This window comes from Caloenas nicobarica, chromosome 3 (genome assembly GCF_036013445.1).
Source record: "Caloenas nicobarica isolate bCalNic1 chromosome 3, bCalNic1.hap1, whole genome shotgun sequence".
NCBI lineage: Eukaryota > Metazoa > Chordata > Aves > Columbiformes > Columbidae > Caloenas > Caloenas nicobarica.
The window spans coordinates 62,132,639-62,160,307 of NC_088247.1; the positions used below are offsets into that span (position 1 = coordinate 62,132,639).

At 38.8% G+C, this 27,669-nt stretch overlaps 2 protein-coding genes across 12 annotated transcripts in view; one reads left to right on the plus strand and one right to left on the minus strand.

Annotated features, from left to right (window-relative positions):
- Positions 1-521: 521 nt before the first annotated feature.
- CCDC28A (coiled-coil domain containing 28A) lies at positions 522-8,238 on the plus strand. 4 transcript variants are annotated; one of them, XR_010605982.1, is made up of 7 exons: positions 532-600; positions 1,449-1,643; positions 4,555-4,718; positions 5,676-5,830; positions 6,030-6,189; positions 6,490-6,512; positions 7,531-7,594. XR_010605982.1 is itself a non-coding variant. In XM_065632011.1 (6 exons), the coding sequence occupies exons 2-6, from the start codon at positions 1,486-1,488 to the stop codon at positions 7,583-7,585; spliced, it is 555 nt and encodes a 184-aa protein (XP_065488083.1). In that variant the 5' UTR covers positions 522-542; positions 1,449-1,485; the 3' UTR covers positions 7,586-8,238. The 4 variants fall into 4 exon arrangements, 3 of the variants coding, with proteins under 3 accessions (XP_065488083.1, XP_065488081.1, XP_065488082.1); XM_065632011.1 differs by lacking the exon at positions 6,030-6,189 and having other exon boundaries at positions 522-542; positions 7,531-8,238; XM_065632009.1 differs by lacking the exon at positions 6,030-6,189 and having other exon boundaries at positions 7,531-8,238.
- Positions 8,239-23,890: 15,652 nt separating this feature from the next.
- The window catches only part of REPS1 (RALBP1 associated Eps domain containing 1), a 73,692-nt gene continuing 69,913 nt past the window's right edge, over positions 23,891-27,669 (minus strand). For 7 of the 8 annotated variants that reach the window (XM_065631997.1, XM_065631999.1, XM_065631996.1 and 4 more), the window contains 3 exons: positions 27,043-27,191; positions 26,315-26,420; positions 23,891-25,255 (listed from right to left, as the gene is read on the minus strand). In XM_065631997.1, the coding sequence (XP_065488069.1) occupies positions 25,187-25,255; positions 26,315-26,420; positions 27,043-27,191 (324 nt within the window). In that variant the 3' untranslated portion in view covers positions 23,891-25,186. The remainder of the gene's footprint in view (positions 25,256-26,314; positions 26,421-27,042; positions 27,192-27,669) is intronic. The other variant, XM_065632000.1, reaches the window with a different exon arrangement.

The following is a 27,669-nucleotide window of genomic DNA, read 5'->3' on the forward strand; positions in this document are numbered from 1 at the left end:
TCTCAGTTTTTCACATATTAGAGCTATGGAATTGGTTGTTTTACCGGCATTTCTAGCACAGCCAGCGACGCCCCGGTGACGCGCCTGACACACGTGCAAGCGGCTAACGGGAGGGCTCCAGGGCGGCGGTGCAGCGTGCAGCCACCCGCCGTGCCGCCAGCGGAGGCAGAAGCGCCAGCGACAGCTGTCCCTCCCAGGAGCAGCTGTGCCAACAGAGCCCCGCTGCCCCTCGGAGCGCTGCCAGAAGCGGCTGGCCACCCCGGCCCTTCAGCCGTTAACGGCTGCGCCGGCTCCACCCCGCAACCCGCCCCAGCGCGGCCCCGGCCCTTACGCATGCGCAGAGAAACGCTCGGCCCCTCCCAGCACGGGCTTACGTGCCCTGCGCGCGCCCAGGGCGGTGGCCGTTTGCCGCGGAGGGCTCTGGGAATGGTAGTCGCCCTGCCCGCCACGGGAGCGCCGCCGCCGGCAGGGGGTGTGGCTCCCACAATGCACCTCGCGTGACCTGCGCGCGGGGCGGAACCTGCCCGTGCCCGGGGGGAGGGGTGAGAGCCGGCGGGGCCGGGGGTCCGCGCGCCGCTCCGGGGGCGGGGCCTCCCCCAGGTAGCGCGCGGCCGGGGGGGCGGGGCCGGGGAGGGGGCGGGGCCTGCGCTTCGGCGGCCGTTTAACGGGCAGCGGGGGGCGAGGGGCGGCGGTCGGCGAGGGGTCGGGGCGGGCGGCTGCGCCCCCCGCGGAGGGAGCCGGAAGGAGGCGTGACAAGTGTCCGTGCTAATGACATGGCGACACCCAGCAGGAGCTGTCAGCGCCTGAGGGCAGGGGTCGTCGCTCCGGGAGGTGGTGGCGGTGGGTCCCGGGGCGGGCAGTGGCCCCTCAGTGGGTCCCAGAGGCGCCGCCCTGGAGCCTACGTAGCCGTGCCCACTGTACCCTCTGCCGCCCCCGCGGGGACCTTTCGGAAGAGGCGTTTCCGCGGGCGAGAAGATGATTAGGTAGCACCCAATAATAGCACATATAATAGCAATAAAGACTCGGCATCAACTGAGTTCTGACAAGGCCGTTGCCTCTCCCTTCAGAGGGGGTTATTTGGCAAGGATGAACCACAGCATCCTCATGCCACCGTCGTTTCTCAGTATTTTGATTGGTGTGGACTTGGGTAGTCCTGGTGTTTTCTAGCAATAATCCATGGGACACAAAGCTTGAGATCATTTTGAGGTGCCTGTTGGCTGAGGCTGATGCAGAAGATTCTAATTCTTGCCTGTTTGGCTGATCAGGCAGGCCTGGGCAGCTTCTCATGAAAACTGGATTCTCTAGTTTGAAAAAATGAGTGACTGCTCATCTTTGAAGGAACTATGAAGCTTTATTTCCATGCACCGTGACCTGTTTTTTTCCCTTGCTTTTATTGTAAATGCTTCTTTTAACTGTTGTTTCTTACTGTTTTTTTCTTCTCTTTGGAGGACAAGAAATTAGTCTAGATGCAGTAAAGGGGAAGAAATGGAAGAAAGGAAAATCAAGAGGAGGAGCCCCAAATCATCTACCAGTCACCCTGCTCAGGTTGCTAACTCCAAGAAAAGCTCAGTGCCAGCCAGTAAAAGTACAGCCTTTTCAAATCCTGCACCACAGCCTGCGGTACAAAAACCAAAGTTAAAACGGTAAGCTTGGGAGCATCTTGCAAGCTCAGTGGAAGTAAGAGCCAGAAACCCACCAATGCTCAGACAGTCTAAAAGGTGTTCATCTGGGAGAGAATGAAAAGAGCAAGCTTCAGACTCATGACGGTTCTTGATGACATGTCTTTATTTAGCAAAGTGATTTGTGTTTAATGCAATATAATGGTTATTTTACAGAAAAGGAAAGTGCTCAATGCTTTTCTTGTTAGCTTTATAAAACATTACACAATGGTGTAGACTCATACTGATACCAATTTAGCTGAAGAGATGATAGCCTGATGTGACTGGTGAATGAAAAAAGCTGGGTGATCAAATATAGGTATTGTATGGGAGACAGCATAGCCCCAGTTGTACAGCTGTGAGGAACAAATAAAATATCACATGACTGCAAGGTTGGAACTGATGAAGTAGGGCAGGAAATAAAGGATGTAAATTGAACAGGATGAGCTAGAACTGGAATTTCCCCATGCTTTTGTTTAGGAACTTAACAATGGGGACAGCAGTAGCTCCCAGGCCGTACTCATGTGCAGAGGGAAGTATTCAGCTCTTCAGAAAGCATCGTTTTGGAATAGTTTGTGTGTTATTGATGGTGCATCTATTTCAGCTTGAGAATGTTAATTTTCCTGCATGTTAGAAAATATATTTCTTGGCTGTGGCAGATACAATAGATAAATGAGTGAACAGGGATTTTAAAGTGAAATGTTAGCTAGAGAGAGGCAGCTGAGTTTATTGATTTGTAAGTATTGGCTGAAGATTAAATAAATGAACTGTCCTCTTTGGCACAGATAGTCTGTTTGAATGAGCCAGTATTGGCCTCATGGAAACATAATGCATTTCAGGGAAAACGTGTTAATATTTTGAGGGAAATAATAATAAATACTAATGTGCTATAAATTGGTGGTGCCTGCAGCTGACTGTATAGTTTATTAAGACTCAACACTATTCTGGAATGTACTAGAAATTAATTTCTTGTAGCTCACAACATTGTTTAGAGAAGAAAATTTCCTTTTTTTTTTTTTTTTTTTTTTGTGAGTTTTGGAAAAGGACATTCTTGCTCAATTGTTAAGTGAGGCTTACCAAGCAATGATAATACAAACTATTTCTTGAACTCTCCAAGCAGGAGAGGTAATTGATGTAACAACGCGAGGATGAACTGCGGTTACGATAGCGCAGTAGGAGTATTTAATTCATTTTTATTTCGTCTACAAGAATCTAATGAAATAAGTTTTCCAGGAGCAGTAATCATAGAATCATAGAGTAGTTTGGGTTGGAAGGGACCTTCAGATGTCATCTCGTCTACCCCCCTGCAATAAGCAGGGACATCTTCAACTAGATCAGGTTGCTCAGAGCCCCATCCAGCCTAGCCTTGAATGTCTCCAGGAACGGGGCATCTACCACTTCTCTGGGCAACCTGTGCCAGTGTTTTACCACCCTCATTGTAGAAAAGTATATGTAATATATGGTATTAAACTTCACATACAGGTAGAAAAAATCTATGACCTTTCTGGCAAACAAACCTTTCTTTAAGTCTGAAATTGAAGCAGAAATAGCCAAAGTTAAACCTGAATTGAGATGTGTTGCTCTGAGCTGAACCAGATATGATAATTGTTGGACCATTAGTCATTCTAGGATACAGACTATGAACTATATAGTCTATATGATGTTTAGAGACTACAGAAGCTGTTAGGCTAGAAAAAGATGATTATTTCCCATAGGAAAGAGAGAATTTATGTCTTGCAGAGCATGGGAGTATTTCAGGGAAGAGTGGAGCTTACTATGCTGTAAAACATATTATCTTCGCTAATTAAATACTCTTTACGGAAGCTGTGATTATTATTATTATTTTTTAAAAATATCCCATAGTATTCCAAATTTTAACTTTTAGGCTCAAAATTTTTCACTGAATTGGATTCTGAATGGGCTCACCATGAGGCTGCAGAAGCAGCCATGCCAATGTGAGAAGAAGGCTGCCTGCATATGTGGATGGGCAAATCTGGGATGAAAACAGCCTCTTCGCTGAATTGTAGTAGGTTAGGATGCAGTCTGTCTGTCTCTGGGTCAGAGATGGAATATGCTACTTCTTACTGGAAACTGAGTGTTTAGCTTCCATATTAATTACATGTTCATTTGGATTTATAACGGTTATTCATTTTCATTCGTGTATTTCTATGTTCTGAATAAATTTTACATCTAGAGAAAAATGTAATCCAGGAATTTTGATGGTTTTATTGCAGAGGGGGCTGTAGAGATTTTTTTTTTTAGGATGTGTAACATTTGTTCAGGCATGGAATAGTTCCATATTCCATTTAGTATGTGTTAGAGGACTGGAAGATTGCTTTTGATGGTGAGTTTTACAAAATTGGGATGTTCTCTGAAGATGGGAAGGAGCTCGAGGAAAATTTATCTGGAGGCAAGGTCACCTTCCTATAAAGGTTATAACAAGTTGTTTTCCACACTGGTTGCAGTCTATAGGTGCTTGTGACAAGAGAAGCATATGATCGTTGAGGGTTTTCCCTCTCTGGCTTAAGGGGAGTTTGGGTGATTTTATGTAGCTAACACCCATGCGCAACTGTTAGGGAATGAGCCTCTTCAGCTTATTATGATAACCATTGCATACAGGTGCTCCTTTGTTTCCCACTATTAACAGGAAAGCAGATTGTTGGAATCTTTCATTTTGCAGTATCAAACTGTCAAGGTAGTGATGTTGTTGTTTATTCTTAAGGCAAACTGGTGATCCATTTTTCAACTTAAAAGCAGTGATGGAAATATGTATTATATATTTTTCACTTCATTTGCAAAGCCCACATGTGCACTTGCCTTACATTTCAGATGCTCAGAGTAAAAGCAGGGAGTAATATTTTTGTTTCGTGGGTTTTTTTGTTTGTTTGTTTTTTAGTGTAATAAAAGAGAAAGCCAGACCTCCAGGAGGTGAAGCAAAAGGGGCACAGGCAGCACCAATCCAACATTCTTTTCTCACGGATGTATCAGATGTCCAGGAAATGGAAAGGGGACTTCTGAGTCTCCTGAATGACTTCCATTCTGGCAAACTTCAAGCATTTGGTAAGTGTATGAATTGTTTCTATACAATAATTGTTTTTGTAGGTATACCATGGTAACATTTGCAAACAGACTGCCAGTTTGTCGTATTCATCTCTGCTACATGAAATTAGGTTTAACATAACAGATCTTACTGCATTTTTAAATAATAGTCCTATTGTATGGTTGCCTTTGGTGGGAGATGATTCAAATACCATTTCATTTTTTCTTCCAGCATGGCAAACCAAAGGCAGCACCTTGGCTTATGGATTTAAGATACCAAGTTTAAAGTCACTTACTTTATGATAGTATAAGAACAATAAGAAGTAACTGTATTTAGCACCTGATTTTGCAGCATATTAACACTTTAAACTGTTGGTAAAAACTTTTCCGTAAATGCAAGTTGCATTTTACTGATCTTCTGTCTTAGCATCTTATTATTCTTACTACTTCACAGTTTGATGGGAGTTTCAAAAAACCCCATGACACTCTTCATCCATTTTTTGCTTGTACTGTGTAGAAAGATGCATACACGCTTTTGCAAGCTTAGTGTTAGATCAGTGTGTCACGTTAATTCCACACTGATCTTACAAGAGAAACTGAGAAGTGTATTATATGAAGCATCAGTTACAAGAAAGAAGCCCCCAATATTTATCAAAATATGAAAGTTTTATTGTGATAATATTTAAAGTTAAAAATACAGGGCCTTCCTAAATCTGAGAGAAATTCAGAGCAAGGAAAAAACACACATGTTCTAAAAACAAGTTTAGTGCATTCAATAGTTATTTTAAGTTCAGCGCAACATAATACCAGACAGGATGACAAATTTCAGTAGTGAAACAGGGACAAATGATTGAGAAAGCAAACTGATTTGTAAATTTGATGTTTGAATTCATCTTCCCTGATGTAAAATGCTGTGTCTTCACACCTTCATCTGCTCTCTCAGGTTTCTTTATCTAAAGCTGTTGCTCATTCTCTTAGGAAATGAATGCTCCATAGAGCAGATGGAACATGTGCGGAGTATGCAGGAGAAACTTGCTCGCCTCAATTTGGAGCTCTATGGGGAGCTGGAAGAACTTCCTGAAGATAAAAGAAAACCAGCCAGTGACTCCAACCTGGATAGGCTGCTGTCAGATGTAAGTACTGGGAAGGCAGAACAGATGGAAGTTTACCCACAGCACTTGGCTCAGGAAAACACCACTACTTGGTGGGCAGTGCTTTACAGTTGAGGAGAACATAGTTCTGGAATGAACCAAGACATAAGCTTTGCCCTCATCTTGGTTTTGAGAAAACACAGTACCTTGATTTTTTTTTTTTTATTATTTTTTTTTATAGTCTGCTGCTTGTTTGGTGAGTGGAACAGTCTGGCTATAAACTGTGTGAGGCTGCAAGCCTGCTTAGAGACAGCCAGTGTACCAGGGAACCACGACCATTTCCCCTGTGGCTCATCTTTCAGTATCTGGGGAAGACCACACATAACAAGGAATTTAGAAGTGTATGTTCTATGCTTTCGGTTTCTCCTTTCTTTAGTATACTTCCATAAAACCCAAAAGTGCTAAAATTTCTTTACATTTCCTGACACAGGCAGATTTAAATTTAATTTGGGACTTGGCTCTCTTGGTGTATAATCCAGTGCAGGTTTGCTTTGCTTTCTCTAACAAAATCATACATTTCAGCCCAAAGTATTAGTGATTTGCTTTATTGTTTTAATCTACTTATTTCATCCTGTCAGCACAATTGTTGCATTTGACTAACTGAAATGCCATTTCTCATACTTTCTACATTTATATTGCAGCTAGAAGAACTGAATTCATCTATGTATCCTTTTCCTTAAATGTCTATTTTGCTTTATAATTATTGTTAACTGTCATCAAATTACAGTATATTTCCCCAGTAACTGGTGTCTTTACCGGAGTCAAATCGCTTCAATGACATCCTTTCTTTTAAATTCGTGCTGGATTTTAGGTGCTTCCAATACATAAATGGCTGGATCTTAACGTGTTTAATTACAGGTTGTTTTTTTGTATGATGACTTTTTAGTTGGCATGTACCACTTCAGACAATGTGTTGGCAGTCAATGGCAAAGTCTTTCTACATGTGTCTTGCCGAGACATTCTGGAACAAACGTACAGAATAATATTCCTTGTATAGTATTGAGAACCGTTCTGTCACTTTGATAAATGAATCCTATTACCTTTTTTGTTTTCTCTAGAAATATATGCAGCTGTTTATCACTGTGAATAGTGGACTGACCTAATTTTGTATTTCTAGGGTCAGACTATGGTTGAGTCAAATACTTTGTAACAAAGGGGTGCTCTTAGCCCACCCAGAAGAAAATAAAGCTCAATGACTCAGCTTGTCTTTTGCATCACACTTTTGATAAGCTAAGGATACAGTTGAGGGGTGTTGCATTCCGTTTAAACTACAGTCTAGTTATTTCTCATGTTACACATGTTGTACGCATTGAGGAAGGTGAGACTCTGGTTTGGGACTTAAAATACTGTACTGGTATATACATGCTCTGTGTCTGTGGAAAGCTGTTTAAGGCTTGGTCTCATAACCAACACAAATGGAATGTGGTAATAATATCATATAATAGTAATAAAAATAATCTGCTATCCCCCTTAATCCACCAGCTAATTCTGGAGATATGTAATGCTTAAGTCTCATTGAGGAAGATTAATCTACTGGTTGAGAACTAGCACAGGACTTAATAGAACTGAATTAATCTGGACTGGTGCATACCAATCACAGAACTAAGCTTAGTTTTATGTAACACTATCTTGTTTGTACTTATCTATATGTGCAAATGTTTTTCCTTAATAGTTTACATCAGCCAAAAACTACATTTAGCAGATGCTCAAGATATTCCAAATAGTGCCACAGGCTGAAAGAACAGCTTGGTCAATTTGGACTCTCCCAGAAGCCTTTCTTTTGTTTTTTCTGACAGCGGAATCTGGAACAGTTGTGGGGTTTGTTTTGTTTTCTAGTTTTACAAAATGAAGAATCAGAGTGGAAATTCAGTATCTGGAGTTTTAAGTAGGTTGTTGTGATGCCGTGCTTTTTATTATTGCCTTATTTAATAGAAAAATTGGGGAAATGTGCAAGTACATTTCTTCTGCTCAGTGTTGTTTATATGGTTGGAGATGATATATGTATATAAGTTCATTAGCCATTCTCCAGTTTTTCTGAAGGTAGTGATGATGTTGCCTTTCTGATCAGTATGTAGATAATCTTCACACTATGTCTTTAGTGTTTTGTTGATCAGTGACGCCACAGATTAATTTATTGTTAATAAAGTAAAACATTTTAAATATGACATTGTATTTAGCGAAGCTGCTACCTGTTCAGCTGTGTTAAGAAGATATGAGTTCTTGTATGGTCTGAATGTTTGCAGAGTTTACTTTTTTCATTATCATGGCTACTTATAAATTGTCACTAATTTAGAACTAGCATGCATGCTAGCAGTCCACATAATTTGATCAAGTATTGTGAAATTCCAAAATTGAGTGAAGTTATTGTTCAATAAATCCAGTATGTGAAATTTTGTAGTCATTCCTATGTTATAGTCTGGTATTAATTGGTATCATCTTTGTGTTCACGGTCAGAGAAGAACTTCTGTATTAGTGTAAAATAAGGCTGGTTTTAGATCCAAGACTTCTATCCTGGTACATGAAACTCTGCCTTTGGCTCTAGATTTATTTAATACATTCAAATTCTGTATTGTGTATACTTACTGCACAAGGACCGAAACACTTACCCTTCCACTTGAGAGCGAACCTTTCACCTGCTTAAAGTGGGCATGTGGCCAGGGAACAAAAGTGGCAGCTTTGGAGAATATGCTTCTTCAGCTGCGAGATGTAGTTGTGGATTCCATCAGCTCCAGCTCCTTTTGGAATCGCAGGTAGCACCAAGTCTGCTGTGCAGCTGGGGCCAGAAAGATCATGTAAACACCACAGTGCGCTCTGGCTACAAATTCAGCCTCAAACACCGTTATTCTCTGCCTCGCCTGTTAGGCAAATTTTAATGATTAATCAATCAGCAGGGACCCCAGTTGGGCTTTTCCTTTAGGATGTTCTTCTTCTTTACATGATTTATCTCCTTTGTTGTTGAGATTCTCCAGGAGTTTTGCATGCTGGTAGAAGTACCTCCAAGTCCCAGCCTGCTGCTGGGTACATACCTGTGATGTTGTGAGATCCAAAGACAGTTTAGGAGAACTAGAATACAACATGTTCCACACAAAGCCAAGGTTGTTGATGTGTTTGGTTTGTTTTTCCACCCCCCCCTTCATTCTTTAACCAATAATGGGGCAGTTACCCTTTTCTGCACAGTAACTTCTCACTGTCAGTACTATGGCCTCATTTCTGAACATCAGGCAAAAAAGCAGCATGTTTTAGCCTCGTGCCTCAAGGTGTATAAAGGTGTGAGGCCAATTATTGTGGCAAAAGTCAGCAGCAGAGCTGCGTTTCTACCAGCAAAATGATATTCTTTATTCAGAAGGAGACCTGTGCCCTCACTAGCAACTTACTGCCAGTGCAGTACATTGCAGTGTTGTAATGCGTACTGTCCCCAAAACCCACTTTTAAGCAGGAGTTTTCATAGTTTGAGCTATTCTACAACACTGATAATTCTTTCAGGGCTCTGCCATCTAACTGCCTAGCCTTATGACTTCAAACACATTTCAAGTAAGTTACAAATGTGTGGTCTGTTGCATGTCTTGATCTCTAAATGGCTGCAGCAATTTATGCAAGTACACAATGCATAGGTATAATTTGAGATATGGACATAGATACCTTTCTCAAGGAGCTGCTCAGAATTATACAAGAATTAGCATCTTTTCTTCAACTACCTTAAGCCCACAGGCAATCACAACTCACAATGCATTAATTTCAAGTAATTAAGAAGTTAAAATTCTCTTATCTTGTCCTGGATACAAATTTGTGTCTTTTACAAAAGCCTTTAATGGCATATCCCCATTATCTTTTGGATTCATACAAGAAATGTTTGTAGCAAGATCTCTGAGAGACTGAGCTTCTCTATGTGGTAATAAACTAATTGCATTTCTAGGCTCTCACAGGAAAAGAAAAAGCTACTGTAACATATTTGTGGACAGTCTTTTTTAATTATAAAAGTACAGAATTGGCTACCAAAAATGAGTTCCTTTTCTGTTGTTTCCTGAAGAGTTGTTTATGGAGATGAAAGTGTATTAACATTGAGTGTTTCTTGGTCTAAACTCACACTGATGAAGAGAGTTTGAAAGAAGATGCTCTTTCCTGTGTCACAGATCTAGATTACCTCACTTCAAGAGACATCTGTGGAACCCCAATGAACTAAAAAAGAAAATAAAGATTAGGAAGAAAAGCTAATAGGAAAGGAAGGTATCTAAGAAAAGAGGATTTAGAAGATATGAGAGTGAGTGGTATTAAATTAACTGCCTCTTTCTTTGAAAACAGCAAGACAAATTAGTAAGGCAGATATTTCTTTAGAAAATATACTGAACTCTGAAAATAACTTTCAGCATAAATAGGTAAGGAGTGTTTTTGTTTGTTTGTTTTCCAGTAAGTTTATTAAAGTGACAGATGTGTACAAATGCTAACATATCCATGCTGAGTTGTCTTGAATTTCTCATTTGTGTAAAGGAACAGAAACATAAATTTATCAAGGCCTACTGACCTGATGCTGTTGGTATTCTGTGGGTTGTGTTTTACAACTATAGTAACATAAGGATACAAAGAGCAAAGGCAGAAGAACAAAGTTAAAAACAAAACAAAACCAGCCTGGTTAAATTTGGATGATGACCTCTAAGTTTAGTTCGATCAGTAAGAAATTCGGAGTGTTTACTATGGAGTTCAATGGCACATTAGAGCCTTATAAACTGCATACAACATATTGAGTCTTCACAACTATGTCACATTCTTTGTGTTTTATATCGGATATTGATTGTTAATGCCTACTCAGTATCCCCACTGATCCAAATTCATCATGGTTATGTTGGAATTCAAAGTATTTCACTTTTAACACAGTGTATTCAGCAATTCTGAGGCATCAGTGTATGATGCTTAGCATTTTTCATATGCTTCAACTCTTGAAACATTATATATTTTTACTTTTAGTTCTAGTCATTACAGAAATTTAAAAATGCTACATCATTCTCGTTTCCTCACTTTCTCAAAGCAGACAGAGAACTGAGCATGTCTATTTTTTGTGTTTTTTCAAACAGGTTCATGATTTTTTTACATGACTTATGCTCTAATCTTTCACATAAAACATGAAGGAAATTATACATTTCCTATAAAAGGCAATAAACCCCAACTCTTGCCCTAGGACAGGAGCAGATGTGGGAATGCTTTGTCCACATAAAATCCCAAGCTCCTTTTGAGAAATCAAAATTCCTACTCTTATGTGGATAATTTCCATAACTCTTCCCTTCTGTAAATACCAACAGGTGTTTTGAGGGTACAATTTTCTAGAAAAGAGCTTATCTACCACAGGGAAGCTGTGCACAGAACTCACTTCTTAGAAATGGCAGCAAAATTTGGTATAGACTGTCCCTAAACACCCAAGGGCACAAGTGGGCTTGCTGTGTGTTAGAGCCATTTCTTCTAAATTCACCCACATTTCATGGCTCGTCAGGCGATCAAATCTGGTACTTCATGTCAAATGTCACACGCACGAATCAGTTCTGGCCATACACAAACACTGAGCTCTGAGACCATTCAGGGTTGCTAACACACACCACGTTTTAGCCAATACTGGAAATTCATTCCTTTTTAATTACGAACACATTCACTGTCAGTGATCCATGCCCTGTACGTCTCATTATTGTCATCACAAAATTCAGGCTAGACCTGAGGAAGACATTTTTTACAATGAAGGTGGTGACACAGTAGCACAGGTTGCCCAGAGAGGTGGTAGATGCCCCATCCCTGGAGACATTCCAGGCCAGGCTGGACAGGGCTCTGAGCAACCTGATCTAGTTGGAGATGTCCCTGCTCATTGCAGGGGGGTGGACTAGATGACCTTTGAAGGTCCCTTCCAACCCAAACTGTTCTATGATTCTATGAAAACGTGGGCTTTATCACAGCCCTGTCCACTCGCTATAAAAAATAGGATATTTAATATGAATGAATACATACCAAATCCTTGATTGACTGCCCAGAAGTACCAACCAGGTGCAGCATAAACACGCGATAGCAGGAAGCAGACACCAGAGCAGGCCCCGTGTAAACTCTGCACTGTAAATAGAGAGGAGGTATTTTTTATTAGACTTGCATCGATAAAGCAGAACAATCTAAACACAGTTCTGGGCTTCAGCTGGCTCATAGGGAGGTGTTGAGACAGGCTACCAAGTGTTACACTCAGTGCAAATGAGCTGCAGATCAGCTGGCATGTTTGAATTTGTAGGTGCCAACCTAGAAAGACTTCATGCTAGTTGTATATTTGCTGCTTTGCTCTTGAGAATGTGCTACTATTGGTAGACCATACTTTATAATTTCTTTAAAATAGTTAAAAGCTTGCAGGAAAAAAGCAATACTGCTCCAAATCACACCCTTTCAGCTTTGCTTTTAAGAAACAAAGGATATGTATTTTTCAATCTGGCACCAGAGAAAGCGATTGTATCACTCTCTTTAAAAACCAATGCTCTAGATGTTCAAACTACTGGAGATAATTTCAGCACAAAATATAAAGCGACTCTCAGAATACAATGATTGATAATGGCAAGAGAGTACACTGCACACCAGAAACAGCATCAAAAATGCAAATATCTGTGCTCACACGATTTGGCTTTTGGTGCACAAACACCTCAATGGAAGAGCTCACCCTCTCTCTCCATCCTAAGTAGCTGGCTAAGATATCTTTGCCTTCGTACGCAGCAGTGACTGTTGTCTTCTGTGCCAGAAGTACTTGCAGCAGATGCACTGTAAAATGCAACGTTTTTAATTTAATGGAAACCATGAGGGTTTTATCCTAAGAATGTGACTGAAATTCAAAGTTGGCAGAAGACTTGGTTTTGAAAATTCTTCACGGAAAGGGTTGTCAGGCATTGGAACAGGCTGCCCAGGGAAATGGTGGAGTCACCATCCCTGGAGGCATTTAGACGAGGTTCTTAGGGACATGGTTTAGTGCTAGAGTTAGGTTAGGTTATGGTTGGACTTGATGATCCTGAGGGTCTTTTCCAACTGAAATGATTCTATGATTCTGTGAAGGCACAGTGATGTCTGGAAGTACCAGACTTGAAGTTCCAGATTGGTCTGGAACAACTGTTCTCAGCAGCTCATGAAACTACCTTAGCGGATGTAATTTAAACCTACAGCCATGCATTCAGAAAGGCAAACAACAGTAGTCCCCTCAAAATAGCCTGGCATTCAAGAGGTTGCTAGTCTGAAATGGAAAACTTGATAGCCATATCTTAATTTTTATCACACACATTTGAAAGTTGTAGCCCCTTGGGCTAAATTTACCTTAGGAAAAGTGTGTCAAGTGTGGATTTACAAGGAAAATGATTACCAGTAATTTGTACTTTACAAACATCAAAAGCATGCGTTTAAACTCCCTGCTCCCCATGTGACAAGAGCACTGGACAAGGCTTTCTCTGCTGTCAAATCCACGAAGACACAGTATAAAAATGAACAGAGTGGCTGAACTGCCTAAGTTTATAAATCTGCAATCCCACATTATTAGGTAATGGAGTTGGGTTTTCTGCCAGAGAAGTCAAGTGTCCAATAGCAAATGAAAGACATGTTACAATAGAACACACTATTACTTCTGTAAATATATTTAGCCAAAGAACTGCTGGTGAGCTCAATTGGGAGTAGAAGAACCACCCCAAAGTCTCTGTTTGGGTAGGGTTTCAGAAACATTCTCAAGCCTCCAAAAATAATGTGTGCTGGGAATAAAACCAGCCTGGCAGGGCTCTGATCTTGCACATTAGGACGCTACCAACTCTTACTGACTTTCCCTAATGAAAAAGTCTAACAAATAGCAGCAGAGTGTAACAGCGGTAGATTTTTAAAGCACTGACTCTATTGCGTGTTTGCTTGGAAAGCAATGCCACAGCACATACTTTCAAAATCTTCGAGTTTCATTTTTCAAGCTTCGCTACTAAATTAGGAATGTATTATACCATGGTTTTTTGAAAGGTGTGTAAAAATGAGACACCCTCAAATAGAGTAAGGAATGGAAGTAAGTTGTTCCTTGTTACTATCCAACACTTCAACATGATCATCACACCAGTTTTGCATGGATGTATGTTTAGAGTGGTAAGCGCTGTCTCTATACAAAATCTGAAAAATATTAAAAAGATACAAACTTTAAAACAGCTCCCTCTCTAGCATGACAGTATCAGGGAAATTATTTTTTGTCTCTTATCTCCAGCTCACTTCAGTAGTAACTCTGAAAAACCAGCATGAATATGCTGGCAGGAGGGAACCCAACACCACCGTCACTAGAGTCCCTTGCAGAGCCCATACTGGAATCCTTATTACCAGTGTCTTGTGATGAGTAGCTGCTGAACAGAGAAACGATTTGCAGAAACTGCCTGCTATTGCTTACAAAGATTTTTCTTCTTGTCAGCAAGATCGGTCTGTAAAAGACTGACCAAGTACAAAGATAACACTCTAGCCAGAGTAGCATTGGAGCTTATATTGCCAAGCTGCAAGACAAGAGGAGAAAAAGGGATTCTCAACAGGCAATTCTCACCATTTTTCTGTAAAAAAGGCCTTAAATAAAACTGGGCCTTAAATAAAACTGAGCCTGAATTCCTGTGCAAACAAACTCAGATTTTTCTTTTTAAAACTAACAACATAATTAAACATTCCAAAAGGCATCCGTCTGCTCCCCAGTGAATGGCACACTCCAGGCATACATACCCCTTCATTGAGGGTTTTGTTCTTTAAGTGCATCATGTTTGGATCCTGAAGAACAATAAAAATGAAAGCTGCAGTTCATGGCCTACAGCCAAGAAAATCAGTTGTAATTTAATACTTTTCCTAATGATCCTTCTCAGATAGGTTTTGAAAAAGTAACACATTTTCTGTAACATTTACTAAGGAACTAAGGACAACCATATTTAATACAATAAATATTAATCTCCTGTAATAACAGTGTACTTTAATATTTGTTTAAGCAGGTCTCAGATTCTGGAATAGCTGCAGATCCTTATAATGCTACTTCGTTCCCTAAAGGATCAGTTCAGTTTTGATATTATAATTTTTAGCTCGATTTTTAATTTTGACCCAAAACGAGGTTTATACAACAGTTCTTGCATTGTCTGTTTTTGAGTAGCCAAACAATTGCTTTAAATGCTTTCGTTTTCAAAGTCTCCAAATAAGTGCCTATTACAAAAATTTGGAACTTTTTTTTTTTTAAAGAACAGTGTTGAGTGTTATTAAGTATCAAGTCAACTTGTTCGTGGCTAAAGAAAGCAGTTACCTTATTGTGCCTAATCAAGAAAACCAATTAGTAGTTGCTTTTCCCCCCTGCTACACAATGACGACATACAGGTTGCTCAGAAGTTATCCCCGCACGGAGCATGACCTGGCCCATGCCTTCTGGTGTGCTGCTCTCTCTTCAGCGTAATGTGTACCCAGGGGCTGCCCCGTCAGTCCATCCACCTGCCTGGCAGGTCCTGGGGTTTTGCTTCAGTGTCTGTTTCAGGTTAAATCACAGAACAGCTGGGGTTGGAAGGGCCCTCTGGAGACCATCTGGTCCAACCCACCTGCTAAAGCAGGTTGACCTAGAGCAGATTGCACAGGAGTGTGTCCGGGCGGGTTTTCAATGCCGTGCTGTATGCGGCGTGAAGATCTGCGAGCCAAGTCTGCTGCCTGGAACTAGAATCTGTCACTCAGGATGAATTCGGACACCTACGGCTGGGGATGCGCAGTCTTTGAGCGCATTTTCTCTGGAGTTTGTTACTACAGCAAGTTCAACCGCATTGCTAGTATGTACTTTAAAAGCTTTTACTAGAATCTTTATAATCATCATCATTGTAACACATATTTAAGGCTTCTGCCACTCAAAAAGGTTGACAGAAACTATAGTAGCTAAACCAATGAATAATTTTAAAAGCTTAATGCGAGTAAATACTTTAATAAACAATGTATTTCTTACTCAAAGGCAAAAAGGTTTCTATTTAATTCTCAAACATATCACAGAAAATAACATATGTCTGAATCACAGGAGTAACTGCAGGACGAATAAGAACAATGTGTAAAACCCCAGATATGGTCTGTAGATAGTAAAATTATTTCACGTTGTTTTCTCCATATTTTAAAGCTGTAGCTGACTATAGCAATGCTAGAAGATGAAAACGAACAGGAAAATAGACAAAGAAATGCACATACCACTATTTCTGTAGCAAGTGCTCATTTTTACTAAGCAGGTGCTTAGAGACCATTTTTATTTTGGAATTCGCAAGCAGAATTCAGAGCTGAATGCCCCAATGAATACATAATTTTGATTCGTGTACTTTTAACAACAAATAATCCTTGCCTTGAATTCAATTCTCTGTTGTTCTTGCCCTCTGATCAAAAGAGAAAACAACCCCAAACCTATAGATATTATAGAGCACAAAAAGATGTTTTAAAAATCATTTCGTTGTTTAAACCATCATCAGAACAAAGTGACACTTGAGGTGGTGCTGCATTTCAGCTGTTAGTCCCTAACAGAACAGAACTTTAACACTACTGAGTTAACAGTACCAAAATTTTATCCAGCCTCAGAGTGAAAAGTTCTGCTCCATGCAGGAATACAGAAAATACATGTTCCTTCATACACCATTAACACTATATTTTCAGTACAACTTCTGATCTATCCCAGAATAAAATTTAAAATGTTTTAATAAAGATACTTCACTGGTGGCCAGGGCTGCTGTGCAGTTTTAAACTCGAGTTCAGGCTGCTGATCTGACAGGTTGCCCTGTATTTACTTAATAAAGGACATAAGCTTTTTTCAGGATCTCAGCATGAAATCTGAATAACTGCAGGACAACTTTTCAGTTATGAGGCCATCACCCTTCTGTTACACAGTTATGCAAGCGTTAAAAAAATTAAATATTTTTCTTCTCAAGTTGTGTAAAACAATTCTCTATTTTATTCCCTTAAGTGCATTGTTCTAAACCTCCACCAGTCACAGACCTATTTTGAAGTTTCTGTCTGAAACAACCACCTTGGATTTTTAAGGTGAAGACACAGCAGACATGACCCAAGCCTGCCAGGGAGCTGTTTGCACATGAGAAGAGCTATGTGCAAACACTAGAAATTGAGAAGAAGGCTTATTTTATTCCATGGAAAGCAGCATCCCAAGTCACATTAACGTTCAAGCAATCTTCTCCAATATTGAGATCTCACAAAGGACTACGTGTGCCCTCGCAACTAAGGCAAACAAGAATCTGCTCAGATACTCTCTGTCCATCCTGTGGCGCGACTGGCAGCTGTAATACTGCCTGGGGCACTGCACTGAGCTGGGAGCCGTAACCCCAATGTTGCTCATACTGCTGGCTTTTCACAGCCCTGTCCCTGGAAGGTGCTTGTTTTTCTTTAATGACAATCCGTAGCAGCAGAAGATAACACTAGTCAAGAGCTCTGATATTTCAGAAATGACTGTGAGACTGATTCTGCGCTGTGACCCGACGTGGCAGATGTGCATATTAGCACATAACTCGGCTGAAATAAGGCTTTGCACAGAGACTTGTGCCACACGTCTGTGAGAGCTGTAAATCTCTCTCTTCAAAGTAAAAAAAAAAAAAAAATCCTCCATGTGACATTTCTAATGTTAGACCTAAATTTTGAATCTTAAAAAGTTAATCACTGCAACAGATCACAATTTTTCCCCCTCCTGTTTGGAAATACCAAGATTAGTATGAGATCTCAAACTTATAGGTCTTTAATAGCATCAAAACAGTAAAAACCAGAACATAAACCAACCAAGAACAAACTAAGTTTTCCCACAAACTGGAAGCCTGGGACCAGAGCAAATGAAAGAAAGAGAGTAGTTTGCAAATAACCTGACCACCCTGATCAATGCAATATTGCAGCACTAAGCCACAGGCCAAAATACTGAAAAGACTGAAAATTTCAAAATACGAGAACAAATACAGTCTAACAGTTAAGCATGTGGCAATACAAGAAACATTTATATGGAACTCCTAAAATTGCAACGCACCTGTGAAAAGAAAAGAGGGGTATGTTAGAAGAAAACAAAAAATCAGCATTCCAGGTTAAAATCATGCAGACTACCATTGCGACAAAGAAAAATGGTTTCAATTTCTGTGTCAGGATTTTTAATCTAATTTAATGTAAAATTAAAAAACCTCACAGAAACTACATGAAAAAATAACTATGCGTTTCTTATTTTAGTTCTACAAATTGTCAGTTCAGCTGGTTCAAAATGTAACCATGGCAGATCTACTTTAACTTTTACTGGTTTTACAAGACAGAACATGCAACCTAGTTCAGAAAAGGCTTTTTCTTACTTTGTACTGGCTAAAAGTTTTAAGCATCTTAATACTTTCAGAGAAGTAGGAAGGGACTGAACAGGCTACAAAATCAAACAAGGTCTGATATCAAAGCTCTGCACTTATAAAGTATCTTGAATTCATAGAAATCCTGAATATCTTAACAATAAAACCAGAAACCTCTCACTGCGTTAGCTCCTAACTGAAGAATGAAAAAGAGTAACTAGTCTTAATACTACAAACATATGTTAAACACCAGTCTAGAAAGACAAAGTAGGCTGGAAATATTTTTAGATTAATAAATTTAGTTCCAAAAAGCCCAAAGAACTCACTGATATTTTACAGGGTAACACCCTCTTCCGTTCTCATTTGAAACTTAGGCAGACCTTAGATGTTCTCACATCAACATTTCCAGAGTGAAGTCAGCCCAGACCTCAAGCAAATTATTAAGTTCAGCCTACCCCTTCAAACATGTACAAACTTCCTCAGCAACCCTCTGTATCCTGCAGAGTCAGTAGTTTGCAGGGTAAAGTCGAGATTGACAACGGAATCCCACATTTACCACACCGGAAAGGAAAAGGAACTTCTCACAGCTTGTTTGGTAATAGAGTTAATTTGAACGAAGGTTTGATTCCACAGGATCCCATGTCAGGACTGAAAGACAACTACAAGCAGACTGTAAAGAGAGAATGAATTCTGTATTGAGACTATTAACTTTATGCAACTTCACAGCAACTAGACAAGTTTGCATCAGGCTGTACTTTCACCTCAGAGTTTCAGGAATGCACTTAAAAAGCAGACTTGCTCAGAAAGCAAGCTGCACGCATGCATGACTTCACACGACTATTGGTAAATTTGTGTGCCCAAGTGAGGAGTACACAGAAATTCACCAAAAGGCTCACTCAATAAGTTCATTTTGAAATTACCAGCTTGATCATCCAAACATGTGGATGCAGCATAAAATCATATGCTATTATGCAAGAGCCTATTATCACAAATCTCAACCCCCTTCCTACCTAATTAAAGCAGATTAGGTAAATACATATTCAGACATAATTAAGCACATAGTATCGAGTACCAGAGCTGGACCACAGCACTACATCTATAGATACCAATACACACAGTTGCAAGCTTCCTCCGGATCAAGCATTCAAACTGGATTTTTTTCCTTTACCCTTAGTGTTGGTTTTAAAGTGTGAAAACACGAATATAAAATAATATATCATAATGCCCTCTATCAAAATTTAAACCCAAAATGCTAGCTTGGAATCAACATTGTATCTCAGTTCATTATTTGGCTGTACTCTGTATTAATTCAGGTCAGGACAGTCTTGAGTTGCTACAGTTCAAATCCAACTCTACTTAAAATCAATAGATAAATTTTTTTTCCCCAGAAAACTCGAAAGGATTCCGTTGTTTGAAAAGGCCACAGAATAAAAGCATAAGAAACCATTCCCAACATAACACGTGATACTTTTGGTATGAGACGTTCTAAGAGATTATCAACTTTAGTGTGTTTCTTAGTGAGTCCACCTATGGAAGCAACTTGGTGGAAACCATGTAAACCATCAAAATTATCAGCCTCTTAATTTTGATAAAATGATGTGAAGTAATACTGCTTTTCCACAGTAATTTTCTTGCTTCAAGACTACTTCATCCCCATAGACAAAGTGCAGAGCAAACCAAGGAACATATCCCTTTTAAGTACCCTTCTACAGCAAAAGGACCTCTTGATTCTTCTACAACCTCTTGGTTCCTTCTGATCAGAAAGCAGGTGACTAAGTTCCTTTATGAGGGCAGTGAAAAACAACAGGATTGAAGCTCTAGGAGAAGGGTTTGTTGTAAATCACACTCTTCTTCAAAGGCAGGGATTCATAACACAAAAACCAAGCTAAAGTTGGAGGCACGTCACTTCTGCATTTTCTGGTAAAATACATTGAATTACAGCTTCCTATAAATTCCTTTAATAATCTTTTTATTGAAATACATACTGCATTTTCATACTTAGACAGAACTCAAGCTTTGTACCAGTTCAAGAAGATCTGCAAAATAAGGCACAAGAGCACCTAGTACAGAGTGCTGGATTCCACAGCAGTTTAATGGAACACACTCCTAAGATACCACAGGGGTTCCCGAAATACTTCCTTCGACTTCTGCTGAGAAATCATGTATTGCTGCCACTGCCTTCCATACATACCTTTTTGCTGAGTCTAACACAGCCAATCATGTGTGCTGAACTTTCAGAATGCCCCAACAGTTGTTCATATACACAAGTGTTTACAACAACTGCTGTCATGCTGACTCCACTCCCCACTCCTCCAACTGCACCTCAGGGCAAGTCATGAATTTTGGTGCCTCTTTTCTCAATATGCAACTGTTCTTTCAAGTGCTAGTCTGTCTTATTTGCCTTCTGAACGGACACCAAAGACAACAGCCTCCTTGTGGAAGACATTCCCGATTCAAAGTGCTGTTTCTTACATGTAACTTGGTCCACGCCGTGGACCATGCCCTCTTCTGTCAGGTTAGCTGCAGTCTTATTTGAGCCAGAGAAAGAAATAGTCAGAGCTCTGCGGTTAGATGACAGAGCGCAAAAGCCGCCCTTGCTGCTACAGGGGATATATCAAAGAGTTTACACACATTGTAGAGTAGGATGTATCTCCATCTCTGTGAGCTCCTCAGTGGACTGGGAGGCAAGTACTTCCATCATGTAAGGTTCAAGAGCAGTACTGCTAGAACTTGTTTTTTCATCAATATACTACTGAATGTCAGTTTAAATTGCTTTCACTATTTATGACGTTTTGTTCATTTCCCAGGTCACTCACAATCAAGACCAGTCAAAAAGACAATAAGTTCAACGGCTTCCAGACTGGATGCATTCTTAATACCTGTACAAATGTAGTATCAAGAACATATTTTACCAGAGATGGAAGAGAATTCACGTAACTTTTTGTGCTACAGCATGCTGTCAAAGTGTGATAAGTAGCAGTAACAGTCAAAACTCTGTATATAACCTGTGAGATCACAAACTTAGTATTTCATAGAGTTACAATTCTGAATTTGTGAGTGTTATAATGAAACAAGGGCTATTTCCAACAATAAGGCAAATGCAAGACACTGAATACCTATGTATCATTAAGCTGTATCATTAAGAGAACATAATTTTTCCAATTAGAGAATAAAGTCCTTGGTTTTCATGTGTTTTCTTCTAGAGCTGTATTATAAATTATTAGTACATCACTATGTATGGCAAAACATACTGGTGTTCTGCTTATGAAATGACATTGTATGACTCAAAACCCAGAACTTTGGGGAGTACAGCTGAATGCTCAACTGCACATTGATTCCTTTGTAAAATATTTAAGCAACTTAAGCATGCAAATATGTTTAAAATACACAAGTTTTTCCTCTTCCACACAAAGTAAGAACTGCATTGTTATGACTCCCTTGGGAGTAACATATTTTTGTAACATATTGCCATTTCATGAAACTACATTCTACTAGAAACTAAGACTAGCATGAGTCAAGAAACAGTTTTTGTTTTTCTTTTCGGAAAAAGTGATTCAGACTAGGTCATCCGTAAAGTTGCATTTAGAGACAAACCCCGTGCATAGCGGCACCCAGGAGAGTAACTCATCTTTGCCCTAACTGTAGAGCGGCACAGCCCATCCATAAGGGACAGAGACATCTCACACAAGAAACAATGCTGCAAATTTATTTTCTTTAGTTTTAAGTTTTTTATAACCTCAACTTCGTTTATCCCACATAAGACATTTTCAGTAATAAGAGATCCTCTAGTTCATGTACCATACAATTGCAAGTAAAATGAGGGGTATGCGAAATACAAAATAAATTGAAAATATTAGCTTACATTTGGTAGACTTAAAACACTGCTCAAAAAAAAGAGGATTTTCAGCTTTTTACCTTTGCATTTTGAAAATCATCTCTGCAGTCCAAAGACAGGAAACGGAGAAAAAAAAGCAACTCCAAAGCAGGTGGAATGAAGAGAGAGGGACATTAGAAGAAACAACGGAAAGGCAAATCAAATGAGATAAGAGACAGTTCTCCAGCCACAAAGTCCAAAGAAACACATTTTGCAGGTGTTTCAGAAATGCCTGCTGCTGTCCATCCAACCCAGCCGGGTACAGGAATCACATTCCACACTATTTAGTAGTCTACATTTATACTTGCAATATAGAGAGCACAACTCTTGTACAGTACATAATCCCTTGCCCCAAAGAGCTCACAATCTGAGTTCATAAAAAAGAATGCCAGTGGTCAGACCAAGATCAAACAAATGGAGAAGATGGGGAAATAATTTTATAAGGGATTAAAGTTGGGTTACGTTAAGTGAGGTAACTTCTGAACATCACTGGCAGTGATGTTCTTAAGACAACTGATTTTTCAGTTAGAAGCTCTTCTGACCATGAAAAAACGGTTTAAATGTACTGAATGACACATTAAAAGCGATCCACAAATTCTTAGAAATAGGCTTGTTGGCAAGACACAAAAACGTTTACATTGCCTAAGTTCTTCACTTGAGACACTAACTTCTCATTCTACTAGAAAGATATGGATGTTACAGAAATTCATATGTACATGTCACATTTGAATGTAAAAGGCTTTTTACATTTAAGCTTAAAATGTTAAATTCTGATTTAAGAATCTTGCTGCTATAAACATAAGCTTAATACTTAAATATTAATATGAAAATAGTTCTATTTTAAAAATGTATTTTTAACTTTAAAATAAACTATGGACAAGATACAGTTGGTTCAAAATCAACAATCTTTGACTACAGTAAGGGACCCACTTTTCCCAGTTTTTTTAAACACTGTTCTCGCTACTTGGCAGTTATAATTGAAGTGATTAGTCCATCAACTTTAAAGTTTTTTTTTTTTCCATTTTCATTTTGCTTTGCCTTTTTTTTATGCATTTCTCTAGTTGTATTTTTTTTTTTGAAGTAACAGTCTTGCACTTCATCTACTAATTGGCAAGACATAGTTGAAATATAATATATGTGTAACCTTTGTGCCCATTTAGCTATCATGTCTTAATCCCTTTACATGCAAATAGAAAGTACCGTCTTTCATGCAATTACGACATTCATGTCTTTCATACCAGTGAATCTTGCTTTGGATTATATATATATAAACTATGTGCAACACTTCCATGATGTGAAAAAATGTTGGCATAGTTACAGTAGTAAGAATTAACCATGATTATCCAGTCTGTATATATTAACCAAAAAGATAAATACGTCTTTTTCACTGTAACAAACAACATATCCAGCAAAAGAATCTGACGTGAGCTACCATTTTGTAAGGGAAATAGATGTTAAGAGAGTTTCATTTAAGTGAGACAGTGAGGATAAGGACTGCTAACAGACAATCCATTTAGTTTCAATTTGAAAAGGTACTCAAGAAAATCAAACCAGAAATGAAGACTGAAGAACTACACATTACTTTGAACCAAGTCAGTACTAGCATTTACTTTTTAGAAGTTAGAGTATATTAGATTTGCTTATAGGAGGATACAAAAGGAGTATAGCCACAGATTACCAAGAGAATTTGATCACTTCTGACAAACAGCTAAAAAATGAGAGGAAAAAAAATGGTCAAGGGATTATGATCAACTGTTTCTCGTACATGCCACAAAATCCCAAAAAATTCCCTGCAGACCTGTAATAAAACCCTCCCCCTATTTGAATTAGTTTCAATTCCCAGGTAAAGATGAATCAACAAAATCAAAATATTGTGCTGTTTTATTGGTGTAAAAATCACACAACTGCTAGTTCTGATTCTGCAGAGATACATCCATGCAGTTAAACATCTATGACCCCACAGCCAGAAGAAGCCATTAAATAGAATATCCGCTGTTAGTCAGCAATTAATGCAAATTTACATATGAGATCAAAAGGTGTGTATCATACAATATACAACAAATCCTAATACAGTACATCAACCTGTATAGCAGGATACACTCAGGGAACTCTGTTAATAGTGAAGCCTGTCTATATGCCAGAGAAATAAGGCCTGGAAACAAGATGACAGAAGGTACCCCAGAAATCCTAAGAAGCAAACTGTTTGTTTTTTGACTTTATTTTTTTCCTTTTTTTTGCTGGGAATTAGAAGTTCATAGAGATATTGACACATTACTTGACAATACAGTGTGTTATAGTGAAGACTGGTGGAAGTGATCTGTTATTAAAAGGTAACGTGTGAAACATGCAATTACAGGTGGTGCTTAGGTAACGTGTAATTAATACGTTGGGGATTTACACCCAACACTTCACAAAAGGGAGGACTGAAAGAGAAAGAGGTCTGTTTGACAGACTACCAGTTGTACCATAAATCTTTATATGCATGTGGCTGAATCAGGATAATGAATGGATAAAACGTGAACACCTGGCAATCTGTGGTTACATACTCTATAATGTATGCAACAAAACAACAACAACAACAAAAATCAGATCCAGTTGATATGGCAAACAGTCTGCAAGATCTTTGTCAACCCAAAAAAGTTGATTTATTGCAAAGAGGCAGACTTTCTAGAATTGTGAACAACGCTCCAATTGGGAAAGGCAGCTTGGGAAGTAACAGTGGCTGATGACAGATTACTAGTTTTTCTCTTTTCTGTGACAATAAAATAAATGCCATAGTGAAAGAAGAGTTTATGTGCTTAAAGTCAACTGATTAGCAATACTCTTCTGCAAAGATGTTTCAATGGGAAAAAAGAAACCACTAAAAAATTCCAGTTGGAAATTTTGGCGACAAACTCTGCAAACTCAAGTCCAACAAAGATCACGGATGCCCACAGAAAACGATGTGAGAGGCAGTGTCACATTTGAGGAAAATTTTTTTTTTTTCCCTCTGTACTGAAATTAAAATACTTAAATACAAAAGTGGACAAACTGACAAAACAGAACCACAACATTTAATGTAGAATAGAGTGCACTGAGCTAGATGCATGGATCTTTAAATAGGCTTTGAAACCAATACCCCTTTCAAAATTAGTAAATTCACAGTTAACGGCAGTAGGCTTAGAGGTGAGAGAAGGGTCGAAGTTGTTCCAGTTGGACTTCCAGGGAGATTCTCTCTTCGAGAACATCCTACAAAAGAAAGATTTTCTATTGACTGTCCACAGAGAATGAATATTAAAAATTTATTCATGCAATCAAAACCGGTAAATGTCAGCTTCAGTTCTTTTCTAGAATCTGGAGAACTCTTCCCATAATCTCAATACAAGATAGGCTAGCTAGTAATTACTCATGAATGAAAATCAATACTTTGCTCAAAGGCAAAGCCATTTAATATTTCATCATTTCTTTCAAATCATCCAAACCCACAAAGTTGTAACCAGCTGCAAACCCAACTATAATATTTTCCAATTGAAGTATATAGTGGTAAGGAGGTGAGCACTCATCTTGGTTAAAGGATCGGAACCTCACATTTTTTTCCCCTCAGTTTTTCCTCTTATGTGAATTTTATGCACCTTGACTCTCATACACAGTAACAAGTGAAATACAGGCTTGATAGTTTTGAAAATGACCCATCTTCCAGTGTAGACAGTATCACATTAATGTTTACATTCAAGATTTTTTCAATTAACTTGATAATTGAAATCAGATATCTTAAGGTAAGAAAGATGGCAAGAGAAAGATGTTAAGATGGTGCCTACAGATAAATCCAAACCAATAATAGCTGACCTAAATAAACAGAGGACTATTGTTGTTCTTATTCAGCTGCAAGTTTTGTATTCCAGATTATATTTGTTTAAAAATATTTATAATTTTATCATGACTTTAAGGTTTGCTTTTTCCTTCAGAAGAAAGCAAGCCACATCAGCTGCTCTTAAAGTACCTGATGACCACAACAGCTACCTCAAATTATTAATATGATGTTAAGATTTCTGGTTTTTATTTTTAGTGTAGCTGGAAACAAATCAATACATTGAAAAATGCATTTTGTAGTGTTAAAAGTGTACTTTATAATTTCACAAGGTTTGTCACAATTAGGTATATTGTATGATCTGCAAAAACAACTAAATATTTTATATCATATCCTCTAATATGTATATCTTTGATTTGCAGAGATGCCCATTACGGTGCATCACTAACATCTTGCCCTCTCAGGCACTTCTCTTAAATAAACAGGGATTATGGAATTACCTTTAGTTGCTGCTGTAGTTCACTATTCAATCTGGCCAAAACAGTATTGGTTTCCTTGTTACGTCTGATTGATGCCTGAATTGCCTTCTTGTCTTTCCCCACTGATCTGAGAATATATTGAATCATTGCAATAAGTAATTTAGTAGCTTAAGTGAATATCTCATTTATAGTCCCTCTTTTTAAAATGAGTAGAAACCTATCTTCAATTTTTTTACTTGTTACACTGTTAATTTTCCCTCTTATGTCCAGCATGATTAACCCTGTTTGCATAGAAGCCACACATACTTGGTTTTAATGAAACAGCAAATTTTTAAAACTTGTCATAATCAATTTTCTGAAGTCCCAACACACTGTACCACATTCATTTGCCCCAGAGTGACTAATGTAATAGTCTACTGTCAGGCTAGGACACAAAAACTGCACATTTTGGACTGTTCACAGCAACCATTATTTAAATTTAAACACTACTTCTTAATACTTCCACCATTTATTTCCCACATACTTGCTGAAGTTCAAGAGTTCACACTACAAATTCAAGATCTCTAAAAGGTCTCCCAATAGTAGAGGCTTCAGGATGATCTTGTTTACAAAACAAAAACATTTAAACTGTTAAATTAATCTAATTCAAACACACTGAAATTGTTTGCAACTCCCGGAACAGAAAGTGTGTAAGCTGTTTAAATGTAAACTTCCCAGTAACAGATGTATTTATACACTTCTTGGGTTACCTAGGAATAGATGGCTGTGAAGCAAGAACAGCAGCTATGACACCTGTTTTCTGTGTATGTTCCTCAGCTTCGGGTCTCAGCTCATCTTCTGATTTTAATCTTCTGCGAATAGGCTTTGGTGGCGGAGCAAGTGGGGTAGTGCCTTTACCCTGAAGAGGAAAACACAACCTATTCTCACAAACTACATTTTACTTGGATTATAACCTGGTAACTTGTTTGTGTGACATATTCTTAAAATCAGTTATGAGCTAACTGAAATTACAACCCATCAAATATTTTTTGATGGACATCTAGCTGCATTCTGATATAATCTGGGAAAAAAACCCTTTAAGTACTAAATCCTACCCCTGGTGAAACGGCAGTAAATTGCTACATGCTGACGAAGAACTGTGCAAGCAGAAACATCATGGTACAACTAACAATTGCAAATGCACAACATCTCAGAGCACACTTCCCCCCAGGGATTATGTGTAACGAAAAAAAGCAGCTACGGTTAACCAAGTTCTGCACTAAAAGTTTTGCTCTGTTTCAAAAATTTGAACACTTACAAGTATCTTAATTTTCTGCTATCTTGGGAATAAAACTAATCATGAACATCTTCTGATGCAAGAATTCACCATACATGCG

What these genes read in the sequence shown, in the direction of transcription:
- CCDC28A (XM_065632011.1), top strand. Translation starts at nt 1,486, where the DNA reads ATGGAAGAAAGGAAAATCAAGAGGAGGAGCCCCAAATCATCTACCAGT. An exon ending in TGGCAAACTTCAAGCATTTG is followed by an intron (nt 4,719 to 5,675) that starts GTAAGTGTATGA and finishes TCATTCTCTTAG; the next exon opens with GAAATGAATGCTCCATAGAG. An exon ending in TGGATAGGCTGCTGTCAGAT is followed by an intron (nt 5,831 to 6,489) that starts GTAAGTACTGGG and finishes TTTATATTGCAG; the next exon opens with CTAGAAGAACTGAATTCATC.